The 19829-nt window shown below is 34.0% G+C and overlaps 1 protein-coding gene across 1 annotated transcript in view; it reads right to left on the reverse strand.

Moving 5' to 3' along the window:
- Positions 1-19829, reverse strand: part of arid3b (AT rich interactive domain 3B (BRIGHT-like)) — a 41285-nt gene that overhangs the window by 17637 nt on the left and 3819 nt on the right. The window contains exons 3-4 of the mRNA XM_051098908.1: positions 5776-5850; positions 3448-3520 (exon numbers count right to left, since the gene is read on the reverse strand). Of these exons, the coding sequence (XP_050954865.1) occupies positions 3448-3520; positions 5776-5850 (148 nt within the window). The remainder of the gene's footprint in view (positions 1-3447; positions 3521-5775; positions 5851-19829) is intronic.

Consider the following 19829-nt stretch of genomic DNA (forward strand, 5'->3'; position numbering starts at 1 on the left):
GTACTAGGTCACGCATGATGTAGGCGGAAGTACAGACCCAGTGTTTACAATGCGAACATGCACAAAGTCAAACACCCTTTACAAAAAAATGCTAAAACAGCGATGTCAAACGATTTTGAAGTTGGTGGAGAAAATGAGATGGAGTTTTTCGCCCTAACCAACCTTTTTGAACTGAAGTACACAGACGAAGAACTAAGTGTCGTGACCTTTTCAACGTGATTACGTAATGTGTGAAGTTGAGTAAGTGTAAGCAGAGCATTTGTGGTTAGAAAGTATTGACATTTGGGTTTTTTTTAAGAAAATGATTATGTAGAGCTGCACTGAAACTGAAATTTGGACCTTCAACCCATTGGCTCCAATTGTCCACTATATGGAGAAAAATCCTGGAATGTTTCCTCAAAAACCTTCATTTCTTTTTGACTGAAGAAGGAAAGACATGAAAATCAGTAAATTGTCAGGTAATTTTAATTCAGAAGTGAACTAATCCTTTAACACAAGTGATAAGTTGATTACAACAAAAACAATTTTGACTACTCCATTTTTTTATTTTTTTTTTACAGTAAGGCACTTACAATGAGTTATTAGAACACTTGAAACCAGAAATACGAAGCTTATAATTTTATAAAATTACTTACATTAATTATTCTGTTAAAACGTGTTTGTGTCTCGAGGCTACACCATTTAAATGTGACCCTGGACCACAAAACAAGCCATAAGTCAAAGATTTATGCATCATCTGAAAGCTGAATAAATAAGCTTTCCATTCATGTATGGTTTGTTAGGATAGGACAATATAATATAATAAATTGCCTTTAAAGTTGTCCAAAAGAAATTCTTGTCATTGCATATTACTAAACATAAATTAAGTTGTGATATATTTATGGTAGGAAATTTACAGAATATCTTCATGGAACATGATCTTTATTTTATTTTATTACATTATCTTCGTTTTGTTGTTTTTTGATAATTTTGACGCATACAATGTATTTTTGGCTATTGCTACAAATATACCCGTGCTACTTAAGACTGGTTTTGTGGTCCAGGGTCACAAAGAGAGAGTATTTTGACACTAACCCAAATTTTTCTTGAAGAAAAGGATGGACAAGTGCTTAACTTGAGCTTAACCTGTATTGAACCTGAAATATTCCTCTGAACATACATAATGGAAAAAACAACAACCTTAAAATAACCTGTAGGAAAAACACACACACCCTCCTAAGCAAGTAATGTAAGTGGATTTTTTTGGACATCTGTAATTGTAATCACGATTAGAAATTCGATTAATTGTGCAGCCCTACTAGGGATGTAACGATATCCCTTGAAGTCCACGATACAATATTTATTGCAATATTTAAAAAATAAATAAATAAATAAAAAAAAGACAAATGAAGACTTGGAAAAAATGAAAATGTTATACATTTCAAAAGATAAATTCTTCTATCTAATGTACTTTGAGAGTTCAAAATAAAAGCTCCAACCCAGGTTCTTAACTAAGCAGATATAAGTCAGAACAAGTTAGTGAAGTAACTTGTACCTGAACTTTAAAGGAGAACTCCACTTCCAGAACTTACAAATAATTTACTCACCCCCTTGTCATCCAAGATGTTCATGTCTTTCTGTCTTCAGTCGTAAAGAAATTATGGTTTTTGAGGAAAACATTTCAGGATTTTTCTCCATATAATGGACTTCATTGGTGCCCCGATTTTAAACTTCCAAAATGTAGTTTAAATGCAGCTTCAAATGGCTCTAAAATCCCAGCCGAGGAAGAAGGGTCTTATCTAGCAAAACGATCCGTCATTTTTTTCTGAAAATATAAAAATTTTATAAGCACAAAAGCTCATGTAGTGTAGCACAGGCTCTGGGATGTGCGTCCACAACGCTACAAATTAGTAATGGGTCGTTCTTGAACGATTCGTTCATTTTGAACAAATCTTTAATGTGACTTGGGAAGAACGAGTCGTCTCGAGGAGTGATTCGTTCAGTCGCACATGTGCAACATCCTATTAGGTTCTGTACTGGAATGTACCTCTCTTGTTTATAGTGTGATCAACGTTTGTGTAAGCCGTAGATGTGTTAGGGAAGTAACATGTAACATTTTAATTATATTTTGCTAAAATGAACTAAATGACTCGAAAAAAGATTTGTTCATTTTGCTGAATGAGACTCAAAGGTCCGAGTCGGTAAAATGATCCGAACTTCCCATCACTACTACGAATCACGTCTAAGTTCATCATCTTTGTACTTCGGCTCAAAAAGGTAGAGTAAGGCAAAAAACTCCATGCTATTTTCTCCAACAACTTCAGAATCGTCCGACATCGTTGTACCTTTTTGTTTGTAAACAGCATTTGACTTACTTGCACTTTCTTAGTGTTTGCGCGTTCGCTTTGTAAACACTGGGTCTGTGGTTCCGCCTACGTTCAGTGTGACCTTTCAACCTGATTCAATAGTACATGAACGCGCATCCTAGAGCCTGTGCTACACAAGCTTTTGTGCTTAAAAAGTATACAAATATTCATTTTGAAAGCTCAAAATCGGGGCACTAATGACCATTTTATGGACAAAAATCCTGAAACGCTTTCCTCAAAAAAATAATTTCTTTACGACTGAAGACAGAAAGACATGAACATCTTGACCTGCTGTTTCATATCATCATGTGACCACGATAATATCAAGACCATCAAGATGCCATGATTTTGATAATACCGTTACATCCCTACTAGTTACTGATAACATGCCGCCATAGACTTTTCAGATCAACACCAGACAACCAAATCAACAAAAACATCTGGTTGCTTTTCAAAGCGGCTGAGGTAAAACAAGTCGCAATCTACACTAAACCAACTCCTTATCCCGGACGAGTTGATTCGCACGCTGAAACACTTTCAGCACTTGAATAACACCCAAGCGTCACCCACAGAAGTCATTTTCACACACTCCATCAGTCAAAAAAACATCATTAATCATGGCTGAGAGGACCTCCGTGATGGACATTTGGCGAGATCACACTATTTTCCCTCCCCCGCCCATTATGAAGACTCAGCTGACAAGGCCACTTACACACACTAGTAGGTGGTACTGGGGGTTTGATGGTAGACCAACACAAACAGCTCTCCATCTGGTTGAGTTTAAACCCGTGGTATGGGGTTAATAGCCCCGTCAAGCTGTGTCGCTGAGAGCTTAGTCTTAGTCGGATGACGCCGTCAGGCCCATCTTCCTGTCACAGTATGCTAATCTGAGACCGGGGACATATGATTCCACTTAACTAAGGGGGCCATCTTCGTGTTAGGTGTAGGTGTCCGATTAAACCGGTCATCACCAAAGAGTGATTTGAAGTGGATTAAAGTGGATTTAATTATTTGTACAGATACTTGTCCTATAAAAGACAAGATGTAGGTCCCTTTGAGAGGAAATTAATGTTTGAAATAGGACTAATAGAGACAGTCCTACCTCGTTTTTGCATGTATGCAAAGAGGTCGTCGAGGAACTCCTTCCGTTTTGGGTCGTTGTCCAGTTCGTAAAGCTGAAAGGAAAAATTGTAAACAATTAATTAGTTGATCATTGTAACATCCTTTTGGAAGATCCTTTAAGTCAATATGTAATAAAATACAGAATTAATTTAATCAATATAAAGGCTGTCAATTTATTAATGTACACTTTTTAATGTTTTTTAAAGAAGTCTCTTCTGCTTACCAAGCCTGCATTTATTTAATCAAATTGAGAAATATTTTACTATTTTAAAGTAACTGTTTTCTAATTGAATATTTTAAAACGTAATTTGTTCCTGCGATTTCAAAGCTGAATTTTTAGCATCATTACTCCAGTCACAAGATCCTTTAAAAATCATTCTAATATTCTGATTTGCTGCTCAAAAAACATTTAATGTTATTATGTTGAAAACAGACGAGTAAAATTTTCTAAGGATTCTTTGATGAACAAAGTTCAGAAGAACAACATTTATCTGAAATAGAAATCTTTTGTAACATAAATCTCTTTATCATAGCGTTTGATCTATTTTTTAAGCATCCTTACTAAATCAAAGTATTTTTTCTAGAATTTCTTAAAAAAAACCCAAAAAAAAAAAAAAAAAAAAAACACTTTATTTCAGATAAATGCTGATCTTGAAAAAAAAACTAAACAAAACTTTTAAACATTGATGATAATTATAATTGATGATAATTATAATTATAATTAAAAAAATGTTTCTTGAACAGCAAATCAGCATATTACAATAATTTCTGTGACACTGAAGACTGGAATAATGATGCTGAAAATTTAGCTTTGATCACAGGAACAAATTACATTTTAAAATATAATCAACAAAAAAAAAAAAAGTTACTTTAAATGCTAAAAATATTTCGAAATTGTACCGTTTTTGCTGTACTTTGTATCAAATAAATGCAGGCTTGATGAGAAGAAAAGACTTCTTAAAAACAACAAAAAAATTATACGGTTCAAAAACTTTTGACTGGTAGTGTATGAGATTAAATAAATGTATAATACTGTTAATTTTTGAATAGATAATTAAATTTATTTAATTTTACTGACTTGAAACTTCAAAGTAAATGAAAGACCATCTTTACTAGTGATTCATTTATAAATCAAACCCAGATGGCATGTTTATTAAAAGTCAAGCCATTTGCACTCACTGTCTGGTCTTTATTTAAATATACATATATTATCGTTCAAAAGTGACAGTAAAAAAACAATTCTACTGTTATACGAAATGTTTCATATAAATGCTGCTTTTAAATTTTCTATTCATCAAAAAATCCTGAAAAAAATGGTTTCTACAAAAATATTAAATATTTATTAATATTAAACATTTCCACAACTGATAATAAGGTTTTAGAGCATCAAATGAGCATATTAGAAGGATTTCTGAAGGATCATGTGACATCGAAAACTGGAGTAATGATGCTAAAAATTCAGCTTTTCATCACAAGAATTACATTTTAAAATATACTAAACTAAAAAAAAAAAAAAAAAAAAAAAAAAAAAAAAAGTAATTTAAAAGTGCAATATTTTACAATATTACTGTTTTTACTGTATTTTCTTTATTAAAAAAAATGCAGACTTGGTGAGACATTAAACATGTTACAGACCCTAAACCTTTAAACAGTAGTTTACATATTCTGTCAAACATAAATGTTAGAACCTAATAATTATGAATATGCGACCCTGGACCACAATTTGAGAAATTGAGATATATACATCATCTGAAAGCTGAATAAATAAGTTTTTTTGCATGATGTATGGTTTGTTAGAATAAGACAATATTTGGCTGAGATACAACTATTTGAAAATCTGGAATTCAGAGGGTGCAAAAAAAAAAAAAAAATCTAAATATTGAGAAAATCACCTTTAAAGTTGTCCAAATGAAGTTCTTAGCAATGCTTATTATTAATCAAAAATTAAGTTGATATATTTACAGTACATAATTTACAAAATATCTTCATGGAACATGACCTTTGCTTAATATCCTAATGATCTTAAAAGAAAAATCAATCATTCTGACCCATACAACGCATTTTTGATATTACTACAAATATACCCGTGCTACTTATGACCGGTTTTGTGGTGCAGGGTCACATATTTAATTTTATTTCTTTAAAAATGAACTGAATAAAAAAAAAAATTAACTGTGATAAAAACTCAAAGCCCCAATCTATAAAAAGCATTTCTTCTACACGCTACTATAATGTTAAACAGTGTTAGTGTGTCACTGACAAAACGTATATAACGACTAAATGACCACAGCTTAAAAACAATGTTTACCTTGGCAAAGTCTCTGGAGGCCTCTCCTCGGCTTCTCCCACCCTCGCCTTCCTCGTTCCAACTTGAGTTTCCATTCTACAAGACAAGAGAGAAAAACAATTAGCAAAACAACGTGACAGGAGAGGATGACATCAGGGGCCACTGTTTGAAAGAACAGACTAGAAAGTGAGTTATTGGGTGTCGGGAGTCAAGGCGCACAAACAGGCTCCTGTCCGCATGTCAGGAAGGCGTTCCTTAACGCTAACCTTTGAACTCCAAGGGTCTTCTCCAAGGGGCGACAGTGGACAGAAGCTACAAGGAAAGTACAAATGTACCAAATGCAAACTTTTTTTATGTTATGACCAAAAACGTGCAGTGAAGACTGACACAGAAGAAAAGAAATTGTTGAGTAAAGTCGTTGTTTACAAAAAAATATTCTCATAGCTTCATAACATTACGGTTGAACCACTGATGCCACATGGACTATTTTAACAATGTCCTTACTACCTTTCTGGGCCTTGAACGTATCTGCATAGTCAGAAAGCACTCGGATTTCATCAAAAATATCCTAATTTGCGTTGCAAAGATGAACGAAGGTCTTACGGGTTTGGAAGCACATGACGGCGACTAATTAATGACAGAATTTACATTTTTGGATGAACGATTTTTTTGAAAAGAAACACAAAAACACTTATAATCTGTAATATCAGCCAACAACCAATGTTACATTGGTGTATCTCTAGTATTAAGATTGATGCAATGTTTTCAGCGCATTTGCTTGAAGGCAATCAGTTTTAGCACTGCGTCATCCTTGCTACCCAAAGGCCGTGACCACAAAACAGTTATAAAATCTAATAGTCCCTCTGTGCACATGCCCCGTGCTTGATTACAAGTTATCCACTGCGGCTCCAGTATTCATTTACACAAAGTCTGAAAGGAAAAGGCAGAGTGGCAATAAAGCGGTTTACAGGACTCATCCACCGCCCCACTCTTTAATATGCTAAGTGAATCACAGCTGGGTAAGAGCGCGCTCTACAGCCGGGCCCTCTTCACGTTTACAGCAAACACACACCAGCTGGGCCCGGGAGCGGGAACCCGGCAGGGAATCAACCGCGGTGGGCATCCATGCTGTGTGGCATTGTGAAGGAGCGTCTACTGTATAACCTTGAGGGAGTCTGAAAACAACAAGCACTTGTGTATTGAATTCCAGTAGAAAAGGATTACGAGAAATCTTGGAGCCGAACGCAAAACATTAGCCTGCATCGAAGACATTTACAAGAACTCCGCAAGCTGTTATCAGGCTTACAGGTCAGGCTTTGGCCTTACTAATCATATTAAGGGAGAACTGATTGGCTAGTGGCCAAATTAGCTGAGAAGAGGAAGCAGATGACCATCTGGGTCACCCGAAGGAAATGAAAGCCCCTTCCCCCATATTAATTCGACAGGAACCACTACTCTAGCTGACCACTGCAAATAATTACTTGGGTGGAAGGAACAAACACATGGCTTGTCCAGTGTTTGTCACATCTGAATGTGGCAAATAATGACTTGGGCTGAAAGGAAGGACACAAAAGTCCACTCTACACTGCTAAAAATGAAGGTTACAAAAGAGTGAAGTGATGCCATGGAACTACAGTTGAGGTCAAAAGTTTACATACACCTTGCAGAATCTGCAAAATGTTAATTTTACGAAAATAAGAGGGGTCATACAAAATGCATGTTATTTTTTTATTTAATACTGACCTGAATAAGATATTTCACATAAAAGACATTTACATATAGTCCACAAGAGAAACGTTACATTTATAAAAATGACCCTGTTCAAAAGTTCATACACTTGATTCTTAATACTGTGTTGTTACCTGAATGATCCACACTAGTGTTTTTTTTTTTGTTGTTGTTGTTTAGTGATAGTTGTTCATGAGTCCCTTGTTTGTCCTGAACAGTTAAACTGCCTGCTGTTCTTCAGAAAAATCCTTTAGGTCCCACGATTCTTTGGTTTTCCAGCATTTTTGTGTATTTGAACCCTTTCCAACAATGACTGTATGATTTAGAGACTTATATGCACCTATTACAGAAGGTTCAAACGCTCACTGATGCTCCAGAAGAAAAAAAAAAAACTATGCATTAAGAGCCGGGGGGTGAAAACTTTTGAACAGAATGAAAATGTTTATATTTTTCTTATTTTGTCTAAATATCTTTTTCCATTTAGTACTGCCCTTTAGAAGCTACAGAGGATATCTCATGTTTCCCAGAACAAAACAAAAGTTAAATTTACCCTGATCTTCAAATTCAAAAGTTTTCACCCCTGGTTTCTTTCTAAAGCATCAGTGAGCATTTGAACCTGCTGTAATAGTTGCATATGAGTCCCTCAGTTGTCCTCAGTGTGAAAAAATGAATCTCAAAATCACACAGTCATTGTTGGAAAGGGTTCAAATACACAAAAATGCTGAAAAACCAAAGAATTTGTGGGACCTGAAGGATTTTTCGGGAAAACAGCGGGCAGTTCAACTGTTCAGGACAAGCAAGGGACTCATGAACAACTATCACTAAATAAATTAAAAGAAAAAAAAAAAAAAAAAAACACCTGTGGATCATTCCGGATAACAACAGTATTTAGAATCAAGTGTGTGTAAACTTTTGAACGGGGTAATTTTTATAAATTCAACTACTATTTTCTCTTGTGAACTATATGTAAAGGTCTTCTGTGAAATCTCTTATTCAGGTCAATATTAAATATAAAATAACATGCATTTTGTATGATCTCTCTTGTTTTGGTAAAGTAATTAACATCTTATAGATTCTGCAAGGTGTATGTAAACTTTTGACCTCAAGTGTCTTTTTGGGTTCTTTATTAATTTTGTTGGTTCCATGAAGAATCTTTAACATCGATACATTTCAGAAAATAAAGCTTCCAAAATAGCATTTTCACAGCAATGCTATAAAAGAACCTTTCAAGTGAACATTCTAAACTCCAAATAACCTTTTTCCACTGTAAAGAACCTTTAGTGCAAAGAAAGGGTTTCACATATGTTCAAGATTCTTCATGAAACCAATCTTTATTTTTAAGAGTGCATCTCATGAAAAACATTGATTTTAGTGAAAAACATCAATATGGCTGGAAACCACAGCTTGAGTCTACTAGATAAGTGATATCCTAACAAAAGGGCCCAAACAGAGATCTTCTAATGTGAATACAGTGTACCATTGAGAAACCAGAGACATTAAGTCAACAGGCAGTAATGCTATAACAGGGTGGGCTTCCTAAAGTGCTATCAACACCTAGATGGGATTGCTCAACTGAGATGAAACAGTAACCTCCCTATCAAGCAGGCCTCTTTGGGTGTTAATGCAAATATACCAGTATGCTGATAGGAATGGGTGGTAATTGCATTTTGATAAGTTAGTGATCATGCTGTGTGGGACAGTTGTGTCTTCAGCACTCACCATGAGTCACTATTTAGTTGAGGCACTTAGGTTGTTTGATTTCTTCTTAAAGGATTCTTTTACAACAGGGCTGGGTGATATGACTGTGTAAAGATTCTGCTATTCTATAAATCTGTAGAGCAAATATATAAGGACGCCAAAAATTAAATGACAGCCCAACTCTTCAAACGGTGCAACAGACCATTCTTCCAGTGTAAAAGCTTTGTTAATTATAGCTTTTTGAGAGCAATTTTGTTTTGATCCATTACATGCATTTAGCGTAAATGTAGGTCATTTACAGTCACAAAGTAACACTGCAAAATGCCAAATCATACAACTGTTTGAAGGGTTCCCTCCCACCACAAAAAAAAAAAATGAAATTAATTCAATAAATAAACAAATAAATAGACAAATAAACGGTAACAAAAGACAGAGGCATTCAAGTCACCCACAAAACAAAAACTGAACCAAAAAGAACAAAACTAAAGAAGTTGACAAATAAATAAATAAATACATTTAAAAAAAAAAAAAAAAAAAAAAAAAAAAAAAAAACACACAACAACAACAATTAAAAAACAAAAAAACGTTAAAAACTAAAACAAACAGATAAAGGCACTCAAGTTACCCACATAGACAAAAAAATAAACCAAAACATTGAAAAAGAAACCAAAGAAGTTGGCCAATTTAATAATAATAATAAAAAAAGAAGTACTCAAGGTCAAAACAACAACAAAAAAAATCATTAAAAACAAACAATAAAAAAAAAAAAAAAAAAAACAAAGAAAAAAAAAAAGGTAAAAAAAACAAAAAACAAAAAACAAACTGACAAAAAAATAAAATAAAAAAAAGACATGAAAAACAAAATTCCCAAAACAACAAAATACATAAAATGAAAAAAATTAAATAGATAAAAATACAGGTTCAAGGTTAAAACAAAAAAATCTTTAAAAACAAAAGCAGACAAAAAAACCCTACCAACAACAACAACAAAAAGACATGAAAAGCAAAATCATAAAATCAAAGAAATTCCCCAAACAACAAAAAGCATCAAAAAAGTTACCCAAATAAAAACAAAAACTGAATCAAAAAGAAAAAGAAACCAAAAAAGTTGACCAAATAAATAAGAAAAATAAAAAAATAAATGAATAAATAAATGTTTAAAAATAAAGTAAAAACAACAGAGGTACTCAAAGTCAAAATAAAACAAAACCATTAAAAACAAAAACAGACAAAAAACTAAAAGAAATTCTCAAAACAAAAGACAGAGGCACTCAATTTCCCAAAATAAAAACAAAATGTAAAATAAAACCAACAAGATGAATACATTTTAAAAAGGAGATAATTCAGTTAAAAAAAAAAAACAAAAAAACAAAAAGCAAAGACAGAAAGGTGCAAGCAGTTCTCAGTTCTACTACTATTGTGATATTGTGACTTTTTGTCATTCCACCCATCTCTGTTTTACACTAACCATATTACATATTACATAAGCACAAATAGAAATAGATCAAGTAAACTTTCTCCGACTGGGGAAAGAGAACTAATGTCCAAGCGCCACACGGCCACTGCATTTTCAAGAACGCCACAGCTGCTCCATAGGCAACAGCACTGAAGAGCACCATGGGGGATGGCCTGGATCTTTAATCCAAATCAAATAATTGGGTCTCCACTGCCAAAAGTCACAGTCTCACTTATTCGGCTCCTTGCTGTGCCAGGAGCAATAGAGACTGGAGAGGCGGGGGGAGGGAGCAGATCTGGGACTTTTATCCCTGGGAATTTGTAATAGATCCATTAAGAGAGCAATTCGTGGTTGTACGCCTCACTACGCTAAGTGATATTTTAAGGTGTGTGCCTGTCCAGTCTCCCACGGTAAGAAGTCCATTGTGGGGAAAAAGTCTGCAAAATGTGCAGTCTGTACCACTGCATAAAATGTATAGTTTACTACAAAAGGAGGCGGGGTAAAAAACACAAAGTAGCTTTATTAGGCCTTATTGCTTGATATGGCCCCCTTTGAACAATACAAATGGCACATAGTTGAGAAAAGCCGAAAGAGAGACAAAAGGCCCAAAGCCAGGGCCTGTAACTGCTTGTCCAAATCCTTGAACATCCTGCAAAAGCCCGAGGCAGAGTTCACATCCATTATCTCTGTCCTGACTGGGTGCTACATGAGAGAACAGATTGTCTTTCAAACAAATGGACACAGGTGTGAACATCTCAGTCCACCACAGCCCATCTCAGAATCGGAAATTTTAAAAGCGAAGGAGGGAAGATCCCAAAAACGTACCTGTCCTGGACGGCCAGGAATTTTAAAATCACCAATAATCCCTCGCAAATGAGAGTTGGGGCCGTTCAGGATTCAGAGCATGATGATATTTGCATGTCCTGTTTATAATACCTTGGAATCCATGCATCCTGTCTACCTATGTGAAACACATTCATTAATGTAGTCAAACTGGACTAACAAGTGGAGTCCACCTTTTTGCAAAATAGTTACTTGAAAACACCTGTAGAGACGTCATTTTCCACAAACACAGAACAAAAACACAAAGAACTCACAAAGTAAAAAACAAAACAAAAACAAACAAAGAATAAAACCAAAAATCTAAAAATAAATAAATAAATAAATAAATAAATAAATAAATAAATAAAAACAAACAAGTGGCTGTAAGTAAAACAAAAAAAAACAGGTGGTAAAATTTACCAAAATAAAAAAAGTAAATAAATACATAAATGTGTCAAGTTATAATAATAAAATAAAGAAATAACAGATAAGAAAAATGCAGAAATAAACAGGAAAAAAAAAACAAAAAAAAACAAAAACAGAAACACGGATCAAAAACACAAAACCAAAAACAAACAAACAAACAAAAAAAAATCAAAACAAAAGCAAAAACATAAAACCAAAAATCAAACAAAAACAAAACATTAAAATAAACAAGTGGATATAAGTAAAACAAAAAAAAATGTGCTAAAATGTATCAAAATAAAAAAGTAAATAAATACATAAATGTGTCAAGTAATAATAAAAAAAAAAAAGAAATAATAGATGATAAAAATAAAGAAATAAAGAGGGTAAAAACAAACACAGATGAAAAACACAAAGAACACAAAACCAAAAACAAACAAAACAAAAGCAAAACAAAAAACTAAAACCGAAAATGTGGCTATAAGTAAAAAAATAAAAATGGCGCTAAATTTTACCAAAATAAAAATGTAAATAAATACATAAATGTGTCAAGTAATAATAATAAAATAAAGAAATAATAAATAAAAATAAAAAACAAAGAGGGAAAATAACAAACACAGATCAAAAACAAACAAAACACACAAACGAAACAAACATTAAAAAAAGTGCTAAAATTTACCAAAAAAAGATGTAAATAAACAAATAAATATGATGTCAAATAACCATAATAAAATAAAGAAATAATAGATGTTAAAAATAAAGAAATAAATGAAAAAACAACAACAACAAAAAAAAATAAAAATAAAGAAAGAACGGCTAAGTAAAACAAAAAAGGTGCCAAAATTTATCAAAATAAAAAAGTAAATACATAAAATACTTAAATAAATGTGATGCTCAAGTAACAATAATAAAATAAAGAAATAATACATAATAAAAATAAAGAAATTCACGAAAGAAACCCAGAAATACAGATATCAAAAATAACCATATTGATAGCCCAAAATGCACTTTTAACCAATATAAATATGTTCTTATCGATGACACAAAAACCTTATGGGCAGTCGTGCATTTTTTTAGCACTTGATTTCTTCCTAGGTGTGCTTGAAATTCCACATTCTAGTGACACTGATAAATAGATAGTGTGTGATGATAAAGCCCTAAGCTGCTTTTGGTAAAACGAAGGCTGTGAAAACCTCCGGCGAGTCGGGACAGGTTTCGAGGGGGGTTGGGGACAAACATTCTATACTTGTTAAGAGGGAAAGGAAATGGACGGACAAATAAGAAAACACCCCCTCCCCTTCCCATATACCTTTCTGGTTGATTACCGTTCCCCCGTCCATTACTTGCTTCTGTTACATTTGGCGAAATGGACTAGAACGGCTGCGACCAAGACACTCCCTCTATTCTCCCTTTATGCACAGGCCCCTAATGGGAATTCTCACCATTTGAAGAAAAGAAACTCTAATTCCACTTGGAATGTTTCCTCTGGGTGGGGCTGGACAAACTAGACGCAGACGCCAGCCCCTCACCAACCTCACATTCTTGCCTCTGGCCTTTAAAGATTTTTACTATCAAATGCCTCCTATTCAAGGGTTAGAGTTACCACCCGACCAGATACTTCACACTCAACTGCAAAACTGGAAACGGGAAGGGCACCAAAACAAGGCTGTAAAATACCATCCGACAGCTCATGATTCAAATAAACAATGTTTTATCTTAACATCAACATGATATTCTTTAAAGCAAAGACCGTTGCTAATTAAATCACCACTGATGTATTGCACAGATGGGCTGTATTTCCAGCAGACGCCAGCGGTCACATCATCACAGGGCCCAAGAGGGTCGTCCAACTCAACTCCTCCATCAAGATGGACCACCAAGCTCCGTCAAAGCTACCAGAGAAAGATCGACAGACCTCGTGAGCGCATTAACGCCCGTAACGCGCAAAAGAAACAAGCTACGCCGTGCCAATAATACGCACCAGATGTCGTGCTAACATTTGGAGCGAACGTACAAGTGCGAGGCCGTCGGGTCATTGATAATTTACATGGAAAATCATTCCAGTGCGACAGCAAACCCTGATATAATAAGAATTGATTGCTACCGGCTGGGTTGTATCGCTGGCGTGGGGGTGAAATGTTGTCAAGGTGACGCTGACAGTTAAATAATGCAACCGAGTTCGACAAACAAGATTGCTACCGAACCCAAGGACAAATTTCCTGTGGTTCGTTCAGAAATGAGCCCTTTGGGGGAGGGAGACTGTCAAGAGTGTGCGATCTAAAGCACTTTTGTCTTTTTGTTTATTCGTACACATCGCTTTTGCTATAGCAACTGCTATGAAGACAATAAAACCCAAACTGTGTTGGGTACACTCTTAAAAATAAAGGTGACTGAAGAGCCATTTTTGGCTCCACAAAGAACCTTTTCATACTCATGTCATCCAAGATGTTCATGTCTTTCTTTTTTCAATTGAAAATGAAGGTTTTTGAGGAAAACATTTCAGGATTTTTCTCCATATAGTGGACTTCAATGGGGATCAACAGGTTGAAGGTCCAAATTGCAGTTTCAATGCAGCTTCAAAGGGCTCTACACGATCCCGGCTTAGGAATAAGGGTCTTACACTCTTAAAATTTAAGATTCTTTATTGGCACCAATGGTTCTATGAAGAACCTTGAAGATCTATGGAATCTTTCAAACGCAGAAAAGATTTTTAAAACGTTCTTCAAAATGATTCTCTCAGAAACGGTTCACTGAAAGGTTCTTTGGGGAACCAAAAATGGTTCTTCTGTGGCATCACTGCAAAAACACCCTTTTGGAACCTTTATTTTTAAGAGGGTGTCTACTGAAAAGACTGGTCTAAATACAAAATTTATATACCTTTTAACTATAAATCCTCATCTTGCAGTAGCTTGACGCAATTTGGACCTTCAACCCGTTGATCCCCATTGAAGTTCACTATATGGAGAAAAATCCTAGAATGTTTTCCTAAAAACATTTTTGATTGAAGAAAGAACATCTTGGATGTTTCTACACTAGAAGATTCTACACTATTACAAAATAAAGGTTCTTTATTGGCATCAATAATTCTTTGAAGAGCCTTGAACATCTATGGAAGCTTTCAAATGCAGAAAAGGTCCTTTATAGTCAAAAAAGGTTCTTTAGATTTTTAAAATGTTCTTCAAAATGGTTCTTTCAGTAACTGTTCACTGAAAGCTTCTATGGGGAACCAAAAATGGTTCTTTTATGGCATTACTACAAAAACACCCCTTTGGAACCTTTACTTTTAAATAACTTTTATTTGATTTATTTTTACCGAAAAGATTAGTCATTTTCTAAAATAATAATAATAATAATAATAATAATAATAATAATAATAATAATAATAATAATAATAATAATAATAATTTAAAAAAAAAAAAAAATACAAATTTATTGTCTTGTCTTGCAGTAACTTGACGCAATTTGGACCTTCAACCTGTTGATCCCCACTGAAGTCCATTATATGGAAAAAAAATCCTGGAATGTTTTCCCAAAAACATTTTTGACTGAACAATTAACATCTTGGATGTTTCTACACTAGAAGATTCTACACTATTTAAAATAAAGGTTCTTTATTGGCATCAATGATTCTGTGAAGAACCCTGAACATCTATGGAAGCCTTTAAATGCAAAAAAAGTTCTTTATAGTCAAAAAAGGTAGTTTTTTTAAATGTTCTTCAAAATGGTTCTTTCAGAAACTGTTTCCTGAAAGGTTCTTAGGGGAACCAAAAATGTTTTTTCTCTGTAGGGCTGAAACGATTAGTCGACATAATTGACAACGTGTCACAATAAAAAAAATTGTCTACAAATATTTTTGTCGTCAAGCAGTCGTTTGATCTCATGTGGCCTCGACCTCAGAAGTCACAGCCATGGACCACTGGCTGAACGTCTGATGCATACGGCACACTACACTTCAGGAGTTTCGAAATCGTCAACGGATTGGTTGAATTATACAGGATTTCCAGGAGATGTGCGTGTCGCGTTCTTCAACGTTCTGCCTAGAAGCAAAAATGCTGTGGCGCCAAACCCCCTCACGAAAGAAGAACTCTGTCTTGTTACAACCGTGATGACGAGTGCTTATCAGGATCAACTAAACGCTGGATTTTCAAAAGTATGTGAAAAATGTAAAGTTCGCAACAGAATCTTTCAAATATATCTAAGAGTTTTACACACTGCTCCATTATTGAGGCAACTTTTCCATGATGTAGCACAAAACGAAACATGATTGGTTGCTTTACATGTCAGTCACACAGCCTCTTGGACAGGCCTTGGCCATTCAAAGCCGCCAAGGTTTCCAGATCTTCGGCCATCAGTCTGAAAGTCTGGCTACGCAAGACTAGATGTCATATGACCTAATGTATAAGCCTGCAATAATGCGGTTTGACCAATGTGGTGCTATAGCACAACACTGCAATTCATGAGAAGATACACTGCGGTTCAGAGCATATGCAGCCGAAACTAAGCGGCATTTGAAAGAATATGTAAATATATGCTGCGCACTTTTCTCTCAATAACAAAAACAACAAAAACTGACAGCAGTGTGAAAGCGATGCGAATGTTTGCACAAACTCTGCAGTTAAACGTAACGTCACTGGACTTATTTATTTAGTACTTTATGCAATAGATAGCCTTAAATCATGCAGCTTTACAGTATTAAGCATGAAAAACTCAGTGTCACATTTAGTATAAAGCAGCTTTAATGATAAAAACTTTTTATTAGTGGGAAAAAAAATAATTGTTTCAACAGTGAGATCAAAGCTTGATGTAGCTCAGGGTTTTTAGATTATCATAACCCTATAAAGGTATTTTAAGAGCGATTATGTTGTGAATAAAATAGTACATCCAAAAGTAAATAAATAGTAATATAAGTATAATATAATATAAGTATATATATATATATATTCAGCTATATTCAGCTATATTCAGCTTTTGTAATTAGTTAAAATATATATATATATATATATATATATATATATATATATATATATATATATATATATATATATATATATATACACACACACACACATATATTTTAACTAATTACTTTACAAAAGCTGAATAATCAAGCCCTACTGATTAAATCAATGAAATCGACGATTAATAATTGTCACAATAATTGTTTGTTGCAGCCCTACTTCTCTGCCATCACTATGAAAACACATTTTTTTGGAACTTTCATTTTTAAGAGTGTATGGATGTTAAAGAATCTTCATGGAACCATCGATGCCAAAAAAGAACCATTATTGTTAAAGAGTGTTGCAAAAATGCACTTGGAGGCTTCAAAGCAAGACCTGAATGAATATTTGGCCCCTAAAATAATAAACAGGTACTTGGTTAAAAGATTTTGCTAATTGCCGCCATATATTTCTCCTGACAAACGTTGAATCAAAGTAGCGGGGGTGTTTCTATTGACCCGATGCCTTTGATATGGTCATCATACTCGCCAAATGGGAGGCTGTAACTCAAGGCACATGCGTGCGCCGACGTCAACTGAGCCTGATTAAAACTCCATTAATCACCCTAGATTACCATGCCGAGCTCCCTAAAAAGGGCACTGTGTCAGCTACCGCTAAAAACCCTCGGTTTAAAGGGCGCCGAGCTATCAGGAACTAGCCTCAGCCATGTGTTCAATGAAAACTTTAATGGCGGCCATTTGACCTCCTCATTGACTAGGGAGATGATTTATTGAATTCAACACTAGTAAACCTGATAAACAAATCAGCAACGAGCAAAAAAAAAAACCCACAGGAAGTAGAAATAACGACTGCAGTGTTCCCTCAACAAACATCCCTGTCCATGGGCCTCCCTGAAAAACCTGAAAGTCCTTCTTCCCCTTGGAGATTCCAAACAAAGCTGGCGTGAACTTCCTTTATCTGTAAACTGCCAATTAATTCCCCCGTTCGCTAAGATTGTGTGTAAACACCGGCGCCGAGTTTACACCACGACTACTGCGCTTTTAGCAAAGGTGTTTACTGATTGACTGAGGCTTATCCATTTAAGTGTGAAAAGCTTCAAAAAGACAACCCCCCAACCCTCATTTAAAAATGCCATTTGTGGCATCTGTTCTCTTTTGTGTAGTCAGTGCCATCAAACCAGTCTCTTCACATCCCCCCCACCCTGCAATCTGATACTGTTACCACAGAGAGCATCATTAAATACTAAAGGACAGAAATAAAGACGGGTGGGACCAAAAAAAGAGGGTGGGGGTGGGATTGAAGCCCCTCAAGCTGTAAAACCTTGCTTATTAGAGAAGTCTGTTCTTGCTTTCCGTGCATTAAAGTTAAACCAAAAATAATAAATAAAAAAAAACTAAATAAATATACAAATAGCAAACTGGTAATTAAAGTAACTAACGCATATTAATGCATTAAATCTGATTTTAAGTACTGGTTTTATAATCTAACAACGACTGTAAAAAAATGTGGTCATCAAAAAAAAATTGGATTAAAAACAATCACCAGATGAGAGATCTATAAACAAATAACTGTTTTTAACAATTTTCAAAAACCATGTTTTTTTTTTGTTGTTGTTTTGTTTTCAAATTAATCTCAATCAAATAGCAGTTCGGTTAATTTAAGTAAAAATAACTTTAAAAAAAAAATACAGCTAACGCAATAAAAACATGATAACGTAAAGACATGATTTTTGAAAAAAAAAAAAAAAAAAAGTCTGTTTTTGCAAATAAAATCCAATAATATTCATTACTATAACACATCAACAGTTTTTTTCCACGACAATTCTTATTACCACATAGGTAATATATTCCTTTATTTTTGTTTTTATTAATTTATCAGTATAAATTAAGGGCATTAAAAAATACTACCATTTTAAGAAATATTTTCATTTTTCATTTACGAATTAATTTAATAGTAACTTTTACAGTAATAAATAATATATATATATACATATATATATATATATATATAGAGAGAGAGAGAGAGAGAGAGAGAGAGAGAGAGAGAGAGAGAGCTTTTTTTGCAGTTACGTGAATCGCTCAATTGTTATAGACATTTTGTAAAATACTTTTTGAAATAATGCAAAAAATTGTAAAAAAAAAAAAAAAAAAAAAAAAAAAAAAAAAAGGTTTTATTTTATAAAATCAATATAAGAATTATATATTAATTTTTATAGAAACAGTATGAAAATATTAGAAATAATGGAAAAAAAATATATAAGTACTTGTAAAACATGGTCTTATTTTATTAAAGCAAAAAAACCCCAAAATAATAATAATAATAATATATATATATATATATATATAATTTTTTATGTTAATTTAGGCAGAATTGTGCTTAATTTTATAGAAATAATGCTAAATAGCTGTAATCTAAATCTAAAAAATCTACATACTTTAAAACTGGTTTTATTTTATTAAAGTAATATATAATTCTCTATTTTACCTTTTAATTTTGGAGCATCCTGGATATTTTCTTGACAATTTTTTTGTGAAAAATCACCCTCCTAAAACACACTCACCACGAAGTGACTCTATAAAGCTCATTCACTAAACCCTTCCCTCTTAGTAATGAGGTATAAGTCCAACCGTCAGCCTTTTCAGAGCTCCGAATCTCCTATTGTCTACTATACACGTGGACAAGCCTATATTTGAAAAGCAGTATAGAAGCCCTCAGACCATTACTCTCTATAAATACATATATAATGACATGGGTGTGATGAAAACATCACAGACCTGCCTGTCAACACACAACCTTCCCAAACCAACACCACAGTTGTACCAACTTGCGTGTGTTGTTACTGATCTACCGCAAATAAAACCATGTTTTGCGTAAAAACACACGACCATAACATCAAAGATACCAACACTTACAGAATAAAACAGATACACTGCTAAATGGCACTTTGGGAGTTTCGATGTATGTGTTGTATTATTCAACGCAAGTGGGGTAAATGGGCTTTGATTGAA

Source organism: Labeo rohita, chromosome 25, assembly GCF_022985175.1.
Source record: "Labeo rohita strain BAU-BD-2019 chromosome 25, IGBB_LRoh.1.0, whole genome shotgun sequence".
Classification (NCBI taxonomy): Eukaryota; Metazoa; Chordata; class Actinopteri; order Cypriniformes; family Cyprinidae; genus Labeo; species Labeo rohita.